The sequence below is a fragment of the Drosophila kikkawai genome, chromosome 2L (assembly GCF_030179895.1).
Source record: "Drosophila kikkawai strain 14028-0561.14 chromosome 2L, DkikHiC1v2, whole genome shotgun sequence".
NCBI lineage: Eukaryota > Metazoa > Arthropoda > Insecta > Diptera > Drosophilidae > Drosophila > Drosophila kikkawai.
Genome location: NC_091728.1, coordinates 11,216,729 through 11,234,406, shown reverse-complemented (window position 1 = coordinate 11,234,406; position 17,678 = coordinate 11,216,729). Strand labels below are relative to the sequence as shown.

Below are 17,678 nucleotides of genomic sequence, written 5' to 3'. Positions count from 1 at the left end.
ATCTCCCTCTGCGCCTATGTGTGTGTCTACTTAACACAATAAACACTCAATTTTCGAGCATGTTTTGTTTGGGATTCCATTCAACTATGGCTCAGACTTGGGGAATCGGAGCAGTGCTCTGCTCGCAACTTGGCCAAGCAGCCCGCAACTGTTTGCTTAGGCAGTGGGAAACTTTCTGGTTGGCTCCGGCCTATAAATGTATTTGAAGATTGTCAATTGTTGACTGTGGCCGGGCGCCAGTCCGCCCCAGCATTTTGATTTGTTTTCAATTGCTTGGCTACTCAAAAAGTTAAAAGTTTGTCGATCATAATCCGGAAAGAAGTTGACACCAAGTTTGATTTGCTTTAAATTACTTGATTTTGCCCTTGGCTTTTCTCATATTTACATCTTTCAAGCGTTTTGATTAAAGAAAATGAATCCATTTCTCTTACGTAAATGTACAACGTTATAAAAGTCTTAATTTGTAAAATACTTTCAAGGCTTTTCAAGCTTCAACTTTTAAAGGAAAGCAAGCTCTATTTTCATTAAACTTACTCAGATATTCAAGTCTTGTTAGTTAACACTTTTCGTGTTCATGAAAGGGTCTACATTTTCCGGATCTTTTGCTCTCGCTGACCACTGAAAATACGTTGTTTTACTTGCCTCAAGCACAAGGACCTCGGTCCCTGGACAGACGACCCTTCGCCCGGCCGCCACATTTCTTATCAATCTTAAAAATGCATGAATAATTAAAATATGCAAATTTATGCTTTGTGGGCACTCGTCGATGTCGATGTCGCTGTCGCTCGCTCGGTCGGCTCCTTTAAAGCCAAAAAGGAAAGTTTGCTTTAAGCATTTCCCTCGGAAATGTTTGCCATGCCAACACCTCCTTTGAGTGACAGTCATATACATTCTTGCGTAGCCTCCCCATCTGCGACCTGTCTGTAAAAAACACATTTGCCATCATCTCCTTTGACCAAAGGCAGAGTTCGAAAAACAAACAAACAGTTTTTTAGAAGAAAAAAACGGCGCGAAAATGCGCCTTTTGAAATGGACTCGATAAGGCAAACACCCGAGATTCCGGACTCCATTCAGCTTCGGACGGGACGGAGGGTCAGTGCCTCCGAAAAGCAGACATGATGCAAATAAAGTCCTTTGTGCCGCTGTGCCTTTGTACCCTCTAATGATCTTTATCCTTCCAAGATACACGATACACAAGCACCTCATATGAATGGAACTCGAGAGTGTGTGGTGCACCTTTTATTAGCTAATTCATTAAAAGCTGTCCCGAACACCAAGGCGGAGGTGTCGCTGGTCTGTCAATATTCTATGGCCCCAGTCTCTCTCGGCAACAAACAAATTCGCACTTTGGCGTCAGCGTAATTGAAATGCATGAAAATGTCGCATGAATACAGCAAATGCCAAGGCGGCAGCTCTCCTGGATCCAACTGGGCTTTTCCCCCTGCTGTTAGCCAGCAATGCGATTTTAATTCTTTTTTGTTGAACAAAGGGTTCTACCTGGATGTGTGTACATAATTCCTTGCATGAAGTTTATGCCACCTTTTTCAAAGAAATTGCTCAAAATATTTCATTAAAAAGAGAAAATTCCAAAGAAAATAAATTTATATTTAGTTTGATATATTGTAAAAGCCATAATTGATTCGTTTGAATGTAACAAATGTTAAACGGTCACCACTTAACCTCACAAGTGCTTTAATCTTTTAACAATTGTAGCAATAGTAATCTAATACGTTTTAAATCATGAAAATATTTCCCTTTTTTAAGTAATAAAAGTTTAGAAATATTTTAAGAGCTTCACGATTATTCAGTATTTGTTTCTGTCTGCACTCATTTATATTTGAAGTCAACTAGAACGCACTATTCCACATTGCTTAATATATATTTTGCTGTATTATTTTACCATTCTTTTTTTTGGCACAGTTACAGTTTGTATTGTTTTCCATGGTTTTATGTGTTTATTTTTAACTGTCGCTCTGATTCACAGGGGCAGAATCTCTTTTTCGTTATTCATTTGTGAGGAAGTGACACTGCAACAATAAATAAAGCAATGAGACAAGCGAGAGGGGAAAATGACTGAAAATGGCTAGGAGACAATATGTGTGATAAAAGGATGAATGCGGGACGTAGGGTATCCGGATGTGTGCAGGATGATGATGATGATGGCAGCGCCAAATGTCAACAGCATTACTGTTGTTGTTTTGCATTTTATGCATTTGTGTGCAAGCGTACGTTTAAGTTAAGTCCATGCATGCATTCCAACTACCTCATTTTTTTGTCTGTATGTTAAAAATTTTAATTTCACGGTGAAATCACGCCAACATACCTAGGACCAAGTACATATAATATGCTTCAAACTCAAACAACCAAGTTAGAGGTAAAGTAAGGTTTATCTCAAGTTTTAAGTTGGCCAGAAAAGGTTACAAACAAGTAATATTCAATGTGTTTAATAAGTAAAGTCATGTAACTTAATTGCAATTTTAAATTTAAATATTTAAATATTAAACAAATATTAAACAAAATGAAAGAAAGGGAGAGGTCAAAACAAAAATATCCTTTCCCGTAGAGAACGAACAGGATCCTTTAAATGGCATGACAGCTGGTGCCCGGAGACGGTGGCAGCTAGAATCATCCGGATGCTCATTCGCATCTGCATCCTCATTGCCGCCGCTCCCTCTTTCTCGCTTCGCTTTTGCCAATTGCCGTGGCCACCGACGGATTTAATTGGAAAATGTAAATGAGCTTTGTTCATTTGAAAGATGCAGTTTGGAGAGCGGATGACAGTGGCAGCCGGGAGCACTTGACAGTCACTACGGGAGGTTTCTTTAAGCTTGTCGCAGAAAGTGAAAGAAGTAAATTGTTGAGGGGGAGGGAAACAACAAAACTGAAATTCTTTTAAAGTCAAACCGACCAGCGTTTCAACAAAAGAATGTTGCAAAAAAGAGGGTGTGTATTCTGACCTCAACAAAATGCATATGTGCTTAGAAAACTCTTTTTTTCTTAGCTTCTTTTGCAAAATAAAATGTTTAGAGAACTTGATACATTTTCTATATAATATATATGAATACTTTATATATTTATTTAAAAAATATATACAAAATATATATCATTTTAACCAGTAACTCCAAATATATTTATATAAATTTTCGTTTAAATTTACATTTTAACTTTTGTTAATATAAATATATTGAATTTTATATTGTATTCTCAGTGTACTTGTGCGTGATTGTGGGTGTGTAGGGACACCATTGTTTGACTTACAAAATGGCACAAAAAAAAAATACCAACAAAAGCGACTGACGACACAGGCAAGCTCTTTCCCATACAAAAAAAAAAAGCAGAAAACGGCAACTTCCGTATATAAAAGAGTCGTGTAAAACAATACTTTTCGCGGGTGTGTGTGTGTGTGCGCACTACGACGCCATATTGTTTGTCCAAAACTCCTAGGAAAGCTCCCCTCACGATCCCCTTCTTAAGCTACATATGAACAATTTTCGCTCGCTACTTGTATTTTTTTGCAACATAATAATTTTAACCCTTTGTTGATTGCGCCTTTCTCCTCGTTGCAGGCGATAAAACACCCGCAGGCTTTCCGGTTATAACACAAAGTCCAGGCACCCGCGTCATTGAAGTGGGTCACACGGTCCTCATGACATGCAAAGCTATCGGCAATCCGGCACCAAACATTTACTGGATTAAGAATCAGACAAAGGTTGATATGAGCAATCCGCGATATTCGCTTAAGGATGGTAAGTACAGTCACAATAAAAGTTAAGCCAGGGTTAAGAGAGTTTAAATATATAAAATAAGAACAAAAGACAATTAAAAGTTGATAAATATAACAGATAAATTATAAATACTTATGTATTCAAAATATTTACTGAATGCATTTTGTTTTGTGGTTTTTATTACAATAAATATGGAAACCATATAGGATCTTAAAGTTAGCAGGACATTTACTTTTTTCTATAATTTAAATTAATTCTATATTGGAACCCATAGTTAAGTATATTTAATAATACCCTACCAAGTTAGGGTAGGTTCACGACTTGTCATAGAAAGAAGCACTCGCAAAGTAATAAATGAAAGACAAAAAACTCCAGCAACTGCCTTAACAATTTCAAAATGTCAGCCTGAGTGTACTTAAAAATATGGTATATACATTATTTTCCCACTTGCCCCGCGTTGTAATTCCACGAAGTGGTTCATTATCTTTAATCTGTTCAACATGTGCCAGGACCCATCCATCCATTGGACCTTTGCCTTTCTAGTCCCCAGGTTGTATCCAGGGCCTTTTTGAGCAGGTTCCATCTTCTTAATTTTTATTTGCGCTTTCTTCCCTACGTTCATTTGAATTTCTTAGGAGTTTACTTACGCTTCAACGCATTTTCTGTTGCAAGTTCTTGGACGCTTAGTTAACGTTTGACTTTTGTCAAGCTACCTGCTTTGAGCTGCTCCCACTGGTACTCTCAAATTTGCAAAAGTTTGTCCTTTGAAGCGTAGGCCAAGAGACCTTTTTCTGCTTACGGAAACTTTCAAAATGTCAACATAATGTCGCTAGGTCCTTTAATCAGGCATCCCAGCATTCACAGCATTTAATAATTAGATGTTCAATGTCAGGTCGCATCGTTAGCGCCGATCTCCGGGCTGCTGTGTCACATCAAATGGCGGGCCAAACTAACACAAAACCTGCCAGTAGCAGGAGCAAGGGCCTCTGGTCATTAGAGGCTCAAATATTGACATAAATACTGACATTAATATGCATTAAAGAGTGCCTTTTAAAACGACATCAATAACGGTCACGTTGACAACCAAATCGGGCGGGCGTGGCAAAAGGCAGGCAGGAGTTGAGTGTCGGGAGTTGAGCGTAGCTGGCGGGCATTATTTCAATTGCCAGGACGCGCTGATCGGACAAATGTTTTTAATGACATGACCAGCAGGAGGCTTCGGCCTCCCACCTAGCCCAGGCATTAACAATTGAAACGTGTTGAGCCTGGCAAAAAGAAAACAACAAGGATGACAAAAAACATTGTGCAACGACCTAATCCCGGACCTTGCCTATGGAGGAGAAGCGATGCTAATGAAATGGTCGCTTACGCGTAATGACAGCACGCCGAACAATTGGGGGGGAGCTCCATCAAAGCATTTTTTCCTCAAAGAGCTTGGCCTTTAAATGCTCTAAAATATGCCCTGTGGAGTGTTTAGTTAGAAGTGGATAGGTCCTCTAGCTATGATGGGTTTTTCAAAATTAAGTTTTAGTACTAAGAACTTGAAGACCTAAACCACTTCTTTCACTTTATTTTAATACAGAAAATACATGATACTAAAAATCTATTTAATTTAATAATGATCACTTAGTATAGTAGATTTTCCTATCAAAAAACTCTCCTACTCCTGTTTCACTTGACCACTTCAAATGGCCAGAAAACCAAACTATCCATCGCCATTTGTTGGGCTAGAGCAATGCAAATTAAAAACTGTTTCATGTATTTCCCCAAGGTAAAATAATTTCCACCGTTTCTACGATGGAACCTCATACAAACAAACATGGCCGAGGCATTTTTGTTGGATTTGGTTGGTTTTTTTTTGTTCGCTTTTCATGGCGGAATTGGGGGTCGACTAATTTAGGACAACACGAACCAAAGTGGCCATGTTCGCTTGTGGGCATGGTGGGGATGAGGGGCTGTAGCGGGTTAAATTAGTTTTACGTGGGCCAAAGTAACTTTTTTTTTTGTTGCAAAAAAAAAAGGTAAAGAATGAGTTTCAGGGAGAGCAGACAGCTCGGACTGGCACCATCTTTGGCGCGTTAAACGAAACGTAAAAGTATTTCCGCCAGCTAAATATCCTTTTGGGTGCCCTAAGAGTCCCTTTGCGTCCTTCCCTTGTCCCAACCGTGTGAATGCCTTAAAACGCGCCTTAAATTTATGAAAATAAATATTTTGCCCGCGGTGAGGCTTGGACTCGGACGGGTTCGCTCTATTGTAGACATTCTCGTCCCGGGTCCGCATTCTCGGAGTGCGGGAATATATATACACTTCTCGTAATAAGTTATTCAAGTCATGTGCCGTTTTATTCAATTAGCACTTTATGGTCCCTTATTGTACTCCTCCCACAGCCAAACGCAGCGGCCTTTTCCTTTGCGCGTTGATTTTTCGGTTATACGGCCGCCGCCTGCTAATTAGAGCCTGCAGGGACATGCGGTGGGTGGTGGGATGTGGGTGGTTTTTGGGCGTGGAACGGACCCAGCAGGGATACGTGAGTTATCAAATGAAAAGTAACTTGGCAGTCGTACTTCATTTATTCGCTCCATAATTAAATTATAACTTTATTATTTTAATAAAGCCGACTCGGGGTGCCTGCAGGCCCCCTTTTGCGAAAAGGCTTACTTCCATTCCTTTGGGGGCAACACAAATCGCCATCACTGAATATATACGTTAATGTGATTATTATACACTCCTAAATAAACGTAACCCTCCCTTTAGTTAGTAGAACAAAGTAAATAAAAAAGCAATAAAATTCAAGGCCAGGAAAAGCTATTATACAAATAATTATTTAAACTTAAAATCGCAGTAAGAGTTCAATATTAGTGTCTATATAGGTTCTTTTTGTGGATCATATTAGTTAAACTTTATTATTTCAGAGAAATGAGTTCCTATTTTAATAAAATACAAAGGATATTCTTTCGAAAATGTATAGAAATATCGAATTTCTACATCAGTTGTACAAAATAATTTTTAAACATTTTTAACAGCTTTAAAAACAATTTTTTTTGTATAAATGTAAGGGTATAAATATATCTACCAGATCCGTCAATATGCTCAATGTAGCATATGGCAAAAACGAAATGACAACGGTCGCACTTCGTTGCACAAATATATTCATAAATAATTTATTTTAAAATACCTCGTTTCCCGTTGGTAGTTAATTTAGTCCTCGGAGTCGATTCAAAGGGAACCGGACTAGCCCTAGAACGGTGAGGACAGCGAGCGACCAGCAACGATAATATTGAGTATTATACCTTTATTGTTTTTTCGCCAAGTAGTCCCTTAGGGCTTTTGTTCAATAAAAAAACATAAAAGAAGGAGTAAAAGGAAAGCCAATGCTGTAGTGAGTGACCACGGTTTATTTTTCGTCTCCTTTATTTTTTTTTAGAACGGTTCTGGCGCAGCGTCTGGGGAAATTACTTTCTCGGGGTTGAATTTCTTATGGGGGGGCGGAGAAAGGGTAGTAAAAAAATGTTTGGGTCTCTTTCAAATATCATAATTTGGCTTTTACGCAAAAGAGGCTTATCAGAAATTGGTTTCGCCTGAGCCAATTGTCTTAATGGTTTTGTGTGTGAGCAGATGAACTCGACTGGGCTGAAGTGTCAGCGAACGAACGGGTGTCAGGAAGCAATGGGAACGTTAATGGTTTCCTTTGTTTGATCAGGTGCAAGAGGGTCATGGGACTTTAGAGAACTTAACGACTCGTTTGTGTATAGATATTTGATTTCAATTTTCATTCATTGCTGATATTGAAAAGGGCCTTTAAGTATCACAACTAAAAAACGTTGAAATTTACCTGCAAATAATTAATTTTATATATTGTTTTAACTATGGTTATATGCCGGTGGATATTTTTCAATAAAAACCCCAGTTAAAATTAAGTGGAAGTTTCCTTAAGTGGATACTAAAGTTCAAACTAGCTGAATATTGAGTTTGAACGCTTGCGGGATTGCAGGGACATTAAACAACGAATGGCGATGAGGCCATATAGCTGCTCAGCAGGTTAACCTTTATGGAGAAAACTTAAAATCAACTTGGACCCCTTCTTGAGTCTCGTATATACAGGAGCCCTTGTTGTACTTTGGCGAAGCTTAGCTTGCAACATCGTTTGCTTTTTTATATGCCATTTTATGCCTTCCTTTGTTCAAAACTTACACGTGGCAACACTTTCCCGCTGCCACCAAAAAGGGGGCAGCAGCAGCTGTGACGGCGACGACCTGCGCTCTCTACGCTCCAACTCTTTAATTGCTGGGCTCCATCATTACAATCGCCTTGCCACTTGACGTGACCAACCTGTGGGGCCAGAGGTGGGTGGGTAGAAGGGTAGAGGGAAACGCGGGTCTGCACGCAATTATTTACTTGAGCCGTAAAACTGTAGTTAAGGCAAGTCAACTTGAAAGCATTTTGGGAAAAGTTTAATGCTTAAATTATGAGCTTCTCCTTGTCACTCGCTCCTGCCGTCTGCCCCTGCCCCTGCCCCAAACGAAAGAGTTGACAGTCACTTTTGTTGAAAATGAGACAGTAATTGCCAAAATGTGCATGACTAGAACGGCTTTTCCCAACGGGCGGCTCAAGGGTAATGGGAGGCAGGACCCCTCCCTTTCGGTGGGTCAGTTGGGTTTTCTTTTCGGTTGACGATAAGTCGTCGTCACTTGCATTACCAAAATTGAAACTTTGCACACTTTTATGTGGATGAACTTGGGCGAAAGCGGTGGGGGGGCACGTCGCCCCATAAATGTCACTTTGTAACGACGACAACGACGACTACTTAAATTAAGGCATAATTAAATTAATAATCCCATTTGGGCGTGCAGCCAAGCAGTTGAAGCCGTCGCCGTAGCCGAAGCCGTAGCCGAGCCAGCCGCCTTGGTAACGAAAGTCGCCGCAGTATAAGGATTCGGGTGTGAGAGCCTTGTGCCTTTACCCGCGCCGTTCTGTGGCAGTGTACGCTTGCGGAAGTTGCAGAATATGAAAATGACTGCGCTAGCGGAAGTGCAGCTGTGTGGGGTGCCACATGTGTGCAACGTTCAAGCTAACCGCCGCACAGCCCGCAGGCATTGTCTTGCCTCAGTTAGCGCGCGGCCAGAAAGTTTTAGCGGATTTGGGGGCCAGAGCCGGGAGCTCACTTGGACTTTGTGCAACGATTGCGTCAATTTTTCCGATTGAATGGGTCTGAGTTCCGTATGCTGGAAAGGAATAGTGAGTTTAAAGACAACTTGAACTCTTGTTGCTAAATACTTGTTATTGTTAAGGAAATACTTAAAAATTGACTTGAAAAACGTTGTATGTATAAATAACTTCTTTGCCTTACCAAGATAAGAACTATGAACTTTATTAAACAATTTCTATATAATTTTGATATATTTTTAGTACTCAATTGAGTTGCCTACAATCTGCAACATATTGTTTATTAAGTCAACTTTGTGGCACTGTTTTATCTAAAGTTTAAAGTCGTCGATTATTTACGAAAACCGTTTCAACATTTAATAGTTGTTGTTTAAATGGTTCAGCGATTTGTAAACAATGGCCCAGACAGCAGGCTGCGCAGGAAGTGCAACAAGCGTAATAAATATTCAGCTATACGGGCTAAATAGTATGCAATAAATTTCACAACAATCAACTTTGATGCATGTTGTAGGTGAGCGGTGGTAACCATAAAAAATATAAGCTCACGTCGCCCTTAGCCCCCAACAAAAAAGCAAAATAAAAAACAATACATACAACACAAAAGCCATCCAGCTGCAAATGGCTGTGCACTAAAAACCGCGCAACAATCTCTCCAGCATACATCATTTTTAGTCAGTGTGTTCTTTTATTTTGTTGCCTTTTTCGCTTGTATCAAATACAGAACGAACCCCATAATACAAGAGAAAGGTAAATAAAACAAGAACGTTAGCAATAGCCAGACATAGAGCTCGTGGAACAATATACAGTGTGTATATTTCGAGCCTGCCTATTTTTGTGAACAGTTTTTGGGGCGTACAAGGTTTTTTTGTGTGTAAAAGGGAGAAGAATCTGAAACCATATGCCTAATAAGCTCTCTATAAATTCAAATTAAATTAAGTTTTAAAATTTGAGTTAACAGCCTTTCTAGAAAATGTTTTCTGGCCATTAATTATGGTAGAGGCTTCCAAATATGAGAAGCTTTCTTGTTTCATTTAAAGAATTAAATAGGTTTTACAAGTTCATAATGATGTCTCAAATGTATAACAAATTTTCGCCTATATTAATATTTTATATACCAAAAATATTGTACCCAATACCGTAGCGTAGTTTATTAAATGAAAAATATAATTCTGTAATTTACGCTTTCCGCTTAAGCCTGATCAATATTCACTGCTTCTATATGCACAAAGTGCTGCAACAAATAATTAAACGATAATATTACGCTCAAAAGTCTCTTGTTTCGCAAATTAATTGTCATAATTCACGCATATTTTAAATTTTGCCAACCTGTACACAAACATTTACAATATCTGTGTGTGTGTGTATTGAGTTCAGGTGGCTCATTAATTGTGTGAGAGAGAAAATTGAATATCGAAACTCAATATGATTAATTGCGCACATACGCACAACAAATTGGCTTATTTTGGGAGTTTAAACGTTTAGAAATGCAACAACATTTTGTATACTTTAGCTTCAATCGACTATAGAGTGAATTTCTAGCGGGAAAACTATAGTAGCTTTAATAACTTTTGATTTTAGGCAGTGACTTTAAAAGCCCTGCGACAATGGCGAACGGGAGAAGTTGACTTTCACATTGTCTACTCATCGGTGTTTCGTGTTGCATTGTTTATTAGCCATATAAATATTATGCCAAAGTGACTTTCTACCCCCAAAATATCCAAATACTCCGCCATATGTGTCGTTTACATTAGCGTAATACGCCGGAAAAGCGAGCCTCTGTACTCAGTATGTGGATTTTACGCTTCTGAAAGATTGCAACGGGGGTTGGCGACTTGTCGTAAAATTTATATAGCTTTTAAAATCATATAAAAAGTGTTAATTTTCCATGTGTTGCTTCTTCTCTGGCTGAGGAGCATCCTGAAGTGGATGGGATGGATTCCGTCCATAAAAGCAAGGTGAATTGGGAACATTTTTATGGCGCAATGAGGATAATGTGTGGGTTGCCTATTAAAGTGATGTGAGATAAACAAACATCATTTGACTTTCAAATTTATTGATAAATCTAAGATCTTACGACTCGATTACGGTTAAGCCCAGGCCCCATAGCCCTAAGGTACATCATAAAAGAGCGCAACACGTAAAGGTTTTGCTATATAAACAGGAACAAAATGTATGCAATATTCTAATGCGCTTAAAGGACCTCTAGGCATAAAGATCCTTTATTTTGGCTTTACATATTAGAAGAAACTCAAGCTTAAAGAGGAAAATATAGAATTGATTTTGATTTTTGTTAATTTTATATTTAGAATATTTTTGGTTAAATACTATTTACATTAAATCTTAATTATAACAATTCTACAAAATACCTTATACATATATAGCTCGCACTAATGGCATCCACACTCTTTAGCCACTGACTTTTGATATTTGGTCAGGTCGATAATGTCCTCGTTCAGGTACCGCAGAATCGTGATGGCACCCAGTACCGTTGGCACACAGCAGGGTTTGGGCAGATGCGGCTGTTTGAGGTGCATCAGGGTTTGGACTATGGCATGGTTCGTGGCATTCATTTTCGTGCCCAGTGGAAAATTGCAACCGCCACCACAGAAGTAAGCCTCGAACTTTTTCGGGGCAATTACCCAGTTGTGCATCTGTAGCTCCTTGAAATCCACCGTAAAGTTGAGGCGTTCGCACGCTTGCGGTGGCTTGTACAGGTCCACGGGTGGCGGCGGTGGATGCACCTGGCTGTTGGTGCGTCGCTTCTGCAGTTCTCTCTTAAATCGAAGCTTCTGAATCTTGACCAAGAGTTCGGGCCCATTAAAGTAGCCAACGATGAAGGGCTCCTGACTGGAGTGCGTCGCCTGGCTGGACAGTCCGGCCGCAAAGGCGCTCATTTGAGAGTCACCAATTGAGATCCTCAAACTCTTTCGTGGCCCATTTTTAAGCAGCCATATTTGCAGGGTTTCGGTTAAATTAAACTCCAACCAGCCCCGATGGTCCGATGTAGTGTTCACTGAGCCCAATATGCGGTAGGAGAAATCCTGGCGGTTGTCCAGTCTTCTGTACACAGACACCGTAAAGTTATCTTTCCTCTCAAACAAACTGGGATGCTTGTATATCCTCAAGGCGGCATGAACCAAAGACAAATCTACAGGAACATCATTTGTATTGAAGGTTATGTGGAGATCCAGTTCGGTATCCAACGGCGTTGATGGTTTCACTCGGCTCGAAAAAGTCAGAATGGAATTGCAGTTGGCAATCTCCTGGCGATCCTCCTCGGAAATCAAAATGTCGTCGTCTAGGGAGCGTTTGTGTCTCTGATGTAGGACCTCTTTGGGCTCCTGGTCCTCGCTGATCTCATTGTAGACTTCCAGAAGAAATTTCGAGGCCGCGTTATTTATATTGGGCTGTGCTTGTCGTCTTGGTCGGTCTCCCAAATCCAATAGGTCAATCATTTCCATTTGTTGGCTGAGCGGACGATCTGCATAGGCTGGCAGCTCGGCGTTGGTGTTTGTGGTTATATAGGTTGTACATCCAACGGTATGAATCAGGATCGTCATCAAAAAAGCGAGGAACACGATCATGGTGACTTCTTGGCAAGAGTTGAAATTGCACTGATTTCTGAGGCCTAGAAACTGCGTCTTTTATGCCATAACAGGTAGTAAGCAATCTCACAAACTAATAATCTCCCTTGCAGCAGGTCAAGTAGGTCTTTTAAAAAGGGTTTAGGGGTTTTCCATACTAGTTTAACCTGTTCAGGTAACTTTCCCGAAAAGCCATATAATTTTTCACACCTGAAAGCCATGTAATTATAACAGAATTACGCCCCCGAGAAAGTTATGTTCCACAACTTATACGTTTAAGATTTGTAAAATACTCTGTAGTTTAGCTGAATATTCAAACAATTTTTAAACTAAGTTATTGTTATTTTATGTAACAATTTCCCAAAAACTAATAACTAACTAATACCATTTTTATATTTTTTTTTACAGGATTCTTACAAATTGAGAACAGCCGTGAGGAAGATCAAGGAAAGTACGAGTGTGTGGCTGAAAATTCCGTTGGCACAGAGCACTCCAAGGCAACCAATTTGTACGTGAAGGTTCGCCGTGTTCCTCCCACTTTCTCCCGCCCACCAGAGCCCATCAATGAAGTAATGCTAGGCTCCAATCTGAATCTATCCTGTATAGCCGTCGGGTCGCCCATGCCGCATGTCAAATGGATGAAAGGTGGGTATTCCATCCATTTTCAATATATTTCTGGATCAAACTTGGATGATTTCTTTTAACTTTAAACACTTTAGGCTCTGAAGATCTTACTCCCGAGAATGAAATGCCAATAGGACGCAATGTCTTGCAACTGATAAACATTCAGGAGAGCGCCAACTACACTTGCATAGCCGCCTCCACTTTAGGGCAACTCGATTCCGTTTCGGTGGTCAAGGTTCAATGTAAGTTTAGAATATATTCAAAATAAAGCACCTTTAATGTTTTCCCCTCCTTTTCTAGCTTTACCAACGGCACCCACCGATGTGCAAATCTCCGAGGTGACCGCCACTTCGGTGCGTCTGGAGTGGTCATACAAGGGTCCCGAGGACTTGCAGTATTATGTGATTCAGTACAAGCCGAAGAATGCTAACCAGGCCTTCAGCGAGATAAGCGGCATCATCACCATGTACTACGTGGTCCGTGCCTTGAGTCCCTATACGGAGTACGAGTTCTACGTGATAGCCGTGAACAACATCGGACGTGGCCCGCCCTCGGCTCCAGCGACCTGTACCACCGGTGAGACAAGTGAGTATCGCGGATGAGCTGCCCTCGAAGGAAGGTCATTTAACTAACTGCCTGCTTCTCCATTCCGTCTCTCACATGCTGCACAAAAGGATTTTTAACCAATTTCATTTTGAATTTAGGAGCTACTCCTTTAGATCCCTTTTTATTTTCCTTAGCCCGTTATGTCGGCAATGGTACTAACCCCTTTTCCAAATTGTCTATCCCTCCGCTCTCTCTCTGTCTTACTCTCTATCCATGCGTATGCCTGCTCAGGCGATTTCTCATTCGGTGGCACAAGTAAGTATCCTAGGCAAACAAAATTTTATGGTTGGCCAAAAAAATTGCCAAAACAATTTCAATAACAATTGTGTTGAGCAAGAGGAAATCGCAGAGACCCAAGGGAATGTAAAGAGCACAAAGGAGATAGCAGCAGGGAAATAACAAGTAGATAGATATAATCAAAGGTAAATGCAATGTTCTGTTCCCAAAATCGTTGCATACGCAGCTGCGTTCCACAAACACAAGTATCCGCGATTGTCTGACGTATGCGTGTGGGTGAAGGGAGTCGGTCTTACTTCTAGGATGTTATAAAGTTTGCATTGTTATGTGTGCTGTACGAGTGTATCTGAACGAATGCTTGCATCTATGTTTTAGTCCTGGTCTGGCATACCTTCCAGACATTATTATAAACAGATTTTTGCAAGCTGCTTATTGGTAAAATCCTTAAAAGATAACAAAAGTTCATTAAGTATTTTAGTTAAAAATAAAGGCAGTCTTTTCTTTTCCCCCGAGATTCACATAAACAGTAAATTTACATCTTGAACCAAACATACTTTGAAAAAGAGTATCCCTTATTCCCTTTTCATATGTAGTCCTATATTTATTTTTTTATGCAACAGCAGCAGCTGCAACTGCAGTTCCTGCAGAACACCCAGCAGCGTGTCGCACAAATGTTGAAAACTTTTATTGCCGCAATTATACTTATCGCTTGCCCAATATCGTTTCGAAATAATATCTCGATGGCAACATTTACGGTCGGGGGCAGCTGAAGGCTGACTGGCTATTGAGTCAGGCAGAATGCCACCCAGCAGACTGGCGTCAGCAGGTCAAAGCAAAGCTTAACACGTGTCATTGGCTTAGGTAGCAGATTTCTTTACGGTATGTAACCATATCGGAGGCACCTGTGCCCAGATACACCAGTACAGGACAGATTGTATAGTTGGATTATCTTACAAAATGCTAAAGTCTTGGATAGGTGCAACTTTATTGTCTATGAAGGAGCAACTGACCTGCCATGGGTCTTCTAGATATAGTTTAGAATTTAAGATAAGATAAAAATATGCACAGGTTCTTCAAGTCAAGTCCTGATTTTTGGTTCTGTAGGCTAGTCTAGATATGTAGGCTATGTCTAGATCGAATATACTGTTGAAGAATATACATAAATATATTCTATGGGCCAGAATCCAAGACCTTTATCTCTAGGTCTGTACCTTAAAGTAGTCACTGCAACTTAATTTTTTTTTGCGTGTGCAAGAAGTAGGCGTTGCATGCAAGGAATACATACTATTAATGGAGCATATCCATATGTAATGTATCTACCCTGATATGCAGCTAACGTGGTAACGTGGTCGTGGAGAAGCCCACTCCCACACCCACACCCACCCCCAAACACGCTCAAGTGCCAAGGGGAAATTTTTGCCTGAATCCTGAATCTATCGGTGAGTGCGAGCTGCATGCAAATCTTGGCTATAACAAGCAATGGACCACACGAACGAGGGCAGGCACACACAACCACATCCGGGAGGAGCACTTGTGTAACAGATGAGATGACTGCGATATAAATTGTGGATAAAACTGCTATACCGTTTGTGAATATTGCAGTAAAATTGTGAGAAATTGGAATTTATCGATTGCCCATTAACCAAACGAGTTACGAATTGGTTACACACACACATACCATACTTCGTACTTGCAGCCATAATGCAAATTGAGTGAAAGACGTTACACACTAATTGCTATTCAAAACGAGCTTGAATGTTAAGGGGGAGGGAAGGGGCCAGCTGCCAAGGCTGCCCACCGTTGATTTGTGGCTGGCAATGCAGTTGACCGACAAATTTTTGATCGTGCGAATGCATTGTGCCAAATTGCGAATAGCTAGATTCATACTTCCTGAGGGCGGGCCGGGTAGAGCATTGCTGTGGCGCACAAAAATCAGTTTATAAATGCAAAATTCTCACTATAACCGCCTCCAGGCTTCAACGCGCCGAAACAATTTCCTCAATTTTCCCCGGAAATGCAGCATCCCGCCCCTCTGTTGCTCTACCGCTCTGTCCCTGTCTGACCAGCTCCATCCATAAAACGACACGAAATACGCATCTCCAGCAGCTAAAACAACAGCCAACCAATGGTTCATTCGAAAAACAAATTGTGATGGATGGGGATTGTTTGCTTTGCAAAACATTTGTGCTGCCCTAATGGCATATAGCCGCCCGTAAAAAAAAAAAAACTCCTCCTTTTGCGCCTCTGCAGTTGATCGATAATGCCATTTATTCGGCGTTATGTTCATTTGCCTCAACAAAGAAATTAAAATAAGTTAACAAATGTATACTCAAAGTTTAAGATAATACTCTGGAGGGGGAAATTATATTTAAATACTGATTATACTATTTCTACTTAAGAATAGATAAAATATAGATTATTTAAATAGGATTTACGAAACTACGATTTCTAAGCAATAAAAGAAAGATTGATTTGAATTGTTTACATATATTTTTGCTTATTATTGGCAACTTTCAAAGTTGCTTAAAGTTTAAAGAATTTGTCAAACAATTTTAAATATTTTAATTGAGTAGTTTTAAATAATATTCAATTTTGAATTTCTTTGAATGATTTAACAATTGTTTATCAATTCTAATTTACATTTAAATTTACTTCTCTCGCAGAAATGGAAAGTGCACCACGTAATGTTCAAGTGAGGACGTTGAGCTCGTCCACCATGGTTATTACCTGGGAACCTCCAGAGACGCCCAATGGACAAGTGACCGTAAGTAATAAAGCTGACATTAAGTAGCGAAAAGATACATTTCGGGTTCGGGTTGCCCACCAATTAATAGCAATATAAATTGGAAGTCGGGAGTTATTGATAGTCATAAAGAATCAATTAAGATTCCCTATAAATATAAATAGACAATAACTATATGTAATGCACTTTCTCTCTTAAAAACAACAGGGCTATAAGGTGTACTATACGACCAACTCGAATCAACCGGAGGCCTCGTGGAACTCTCAGATGGTCGACAACAGTGAACTGACGACAGTTTCGGAGCTAACACCCCATGCCATCTATACAGTTCGGGTCCAGGCCTACACCTCCATGGGAGCCGGTCCAATGTCCACGCCGGTCCAAGTGAAGGCGCAACAAGGTAGGCTAAGCCAAATTGATTGGGCAATCAGCTTCAATTAGGCACTTGACACACGCATACACACTTTACCCCATTGCATTTTGAAACGAGCACAATTCGCAATTTAATTGCTCAACTCAACTCAATCGGGCCACATACATAGGTCACACCAATTATTTAATTATAGTACAAAATGTCAGGCGAAACGTGTGTGTACGTTCAATGAAATATTTATCTGTGCTCATGCAGAGACAACATTTGCTGGCTGTGTGCGTGCACAGGAGATATTCATTAACTGGTGGCAATCAGTGAGTAAATGCAAATGCATTAGACTGTGTGTCCGGGCTTAAGTACTGCGGCTGTGGCCTGTGTCTTAAGCTGCTTTAAATCGTACAATAAATAACAACAAAAGGGGACTCAACTTTGAACTGCTTCGACTTATTACCTGAGGTTAGGTAAGCTGGAAATGCCCACTTCTCTATTTTGGGGACAGGCGGTGACGTCTTGTTGCCATTGCCTTATTCAATTGACCTGTAAGTCTAGGCTAGACAAACCATACACAAGTCAAGTGACAGCTCCGAAAGGGGTATCGGATTCTTTATTAAAACTTTTAACTT

General features: G+C 40.1%; 2 protein-coding genes across 2 annotated transcripts in view; one reads left to right on the top strand and one right to left on the bottom strand.

Moving 5' to 3' along the window:
• Positions 1 to 17,678, top strand: part of Lar (tyrosine-protein phosphatase Lar) — a 104,685-nt gene that overhangs the window by 71,636 nt on the left and 15,371 nt on the right. Inside the window, exons 7-13 of the mRNA XM_070284274.1 lie at positions 3,567 to 3,746; positions 12,881 to 13,117; positions 13,192 to 13,338; positions 13,397 to 13,672; positions 13,934 to 13,957; positions 16,603 to 16,703; positions 16,890 to 17,082. Of these exons, the coding sequence (XP_070140375.1) occupies positions 3,567 to 3,746; positions 12,881 to 13,117; positions 13,192 to 13,338; positions 13,397 to 13,672; positions 13,934 to 13,957; positions 16,603 to 16,703; positions 16,890 to 17,082 (1,158 nt within the window). The remainder of the gene's footprint in view (positions 1 to 3,566; positions 3,747 to 12,880; positions 13,118 to 13,191; positions 13,339 to 13,396; positions 13,673 to 13,933; positions 13,958 to 16,602; positions 16,704 to 16,889; positions 17,083 to 17,678) is intronic.
• Positions 11,276 to 12,472, bottom strand: scw (screw). Its single transcript, XM_017178320.2, has one exon. The coding sequence runs from the start codon at positions 12,470 to 12,472 to the stop codon at positions 11,276 to 11,278; it is 1,197 nt and encodes a 398-aa protein (XP_017033809.1).

Excerpts from the sequence above, each read along its gene's own strand:
- scw (XM_017178320.2), bottom strand. The coding sequence starts at position 12,472 with ATGATCGTGTTCCTCGCTTTTTTGATGACGATCCTGATTCATACCGTT.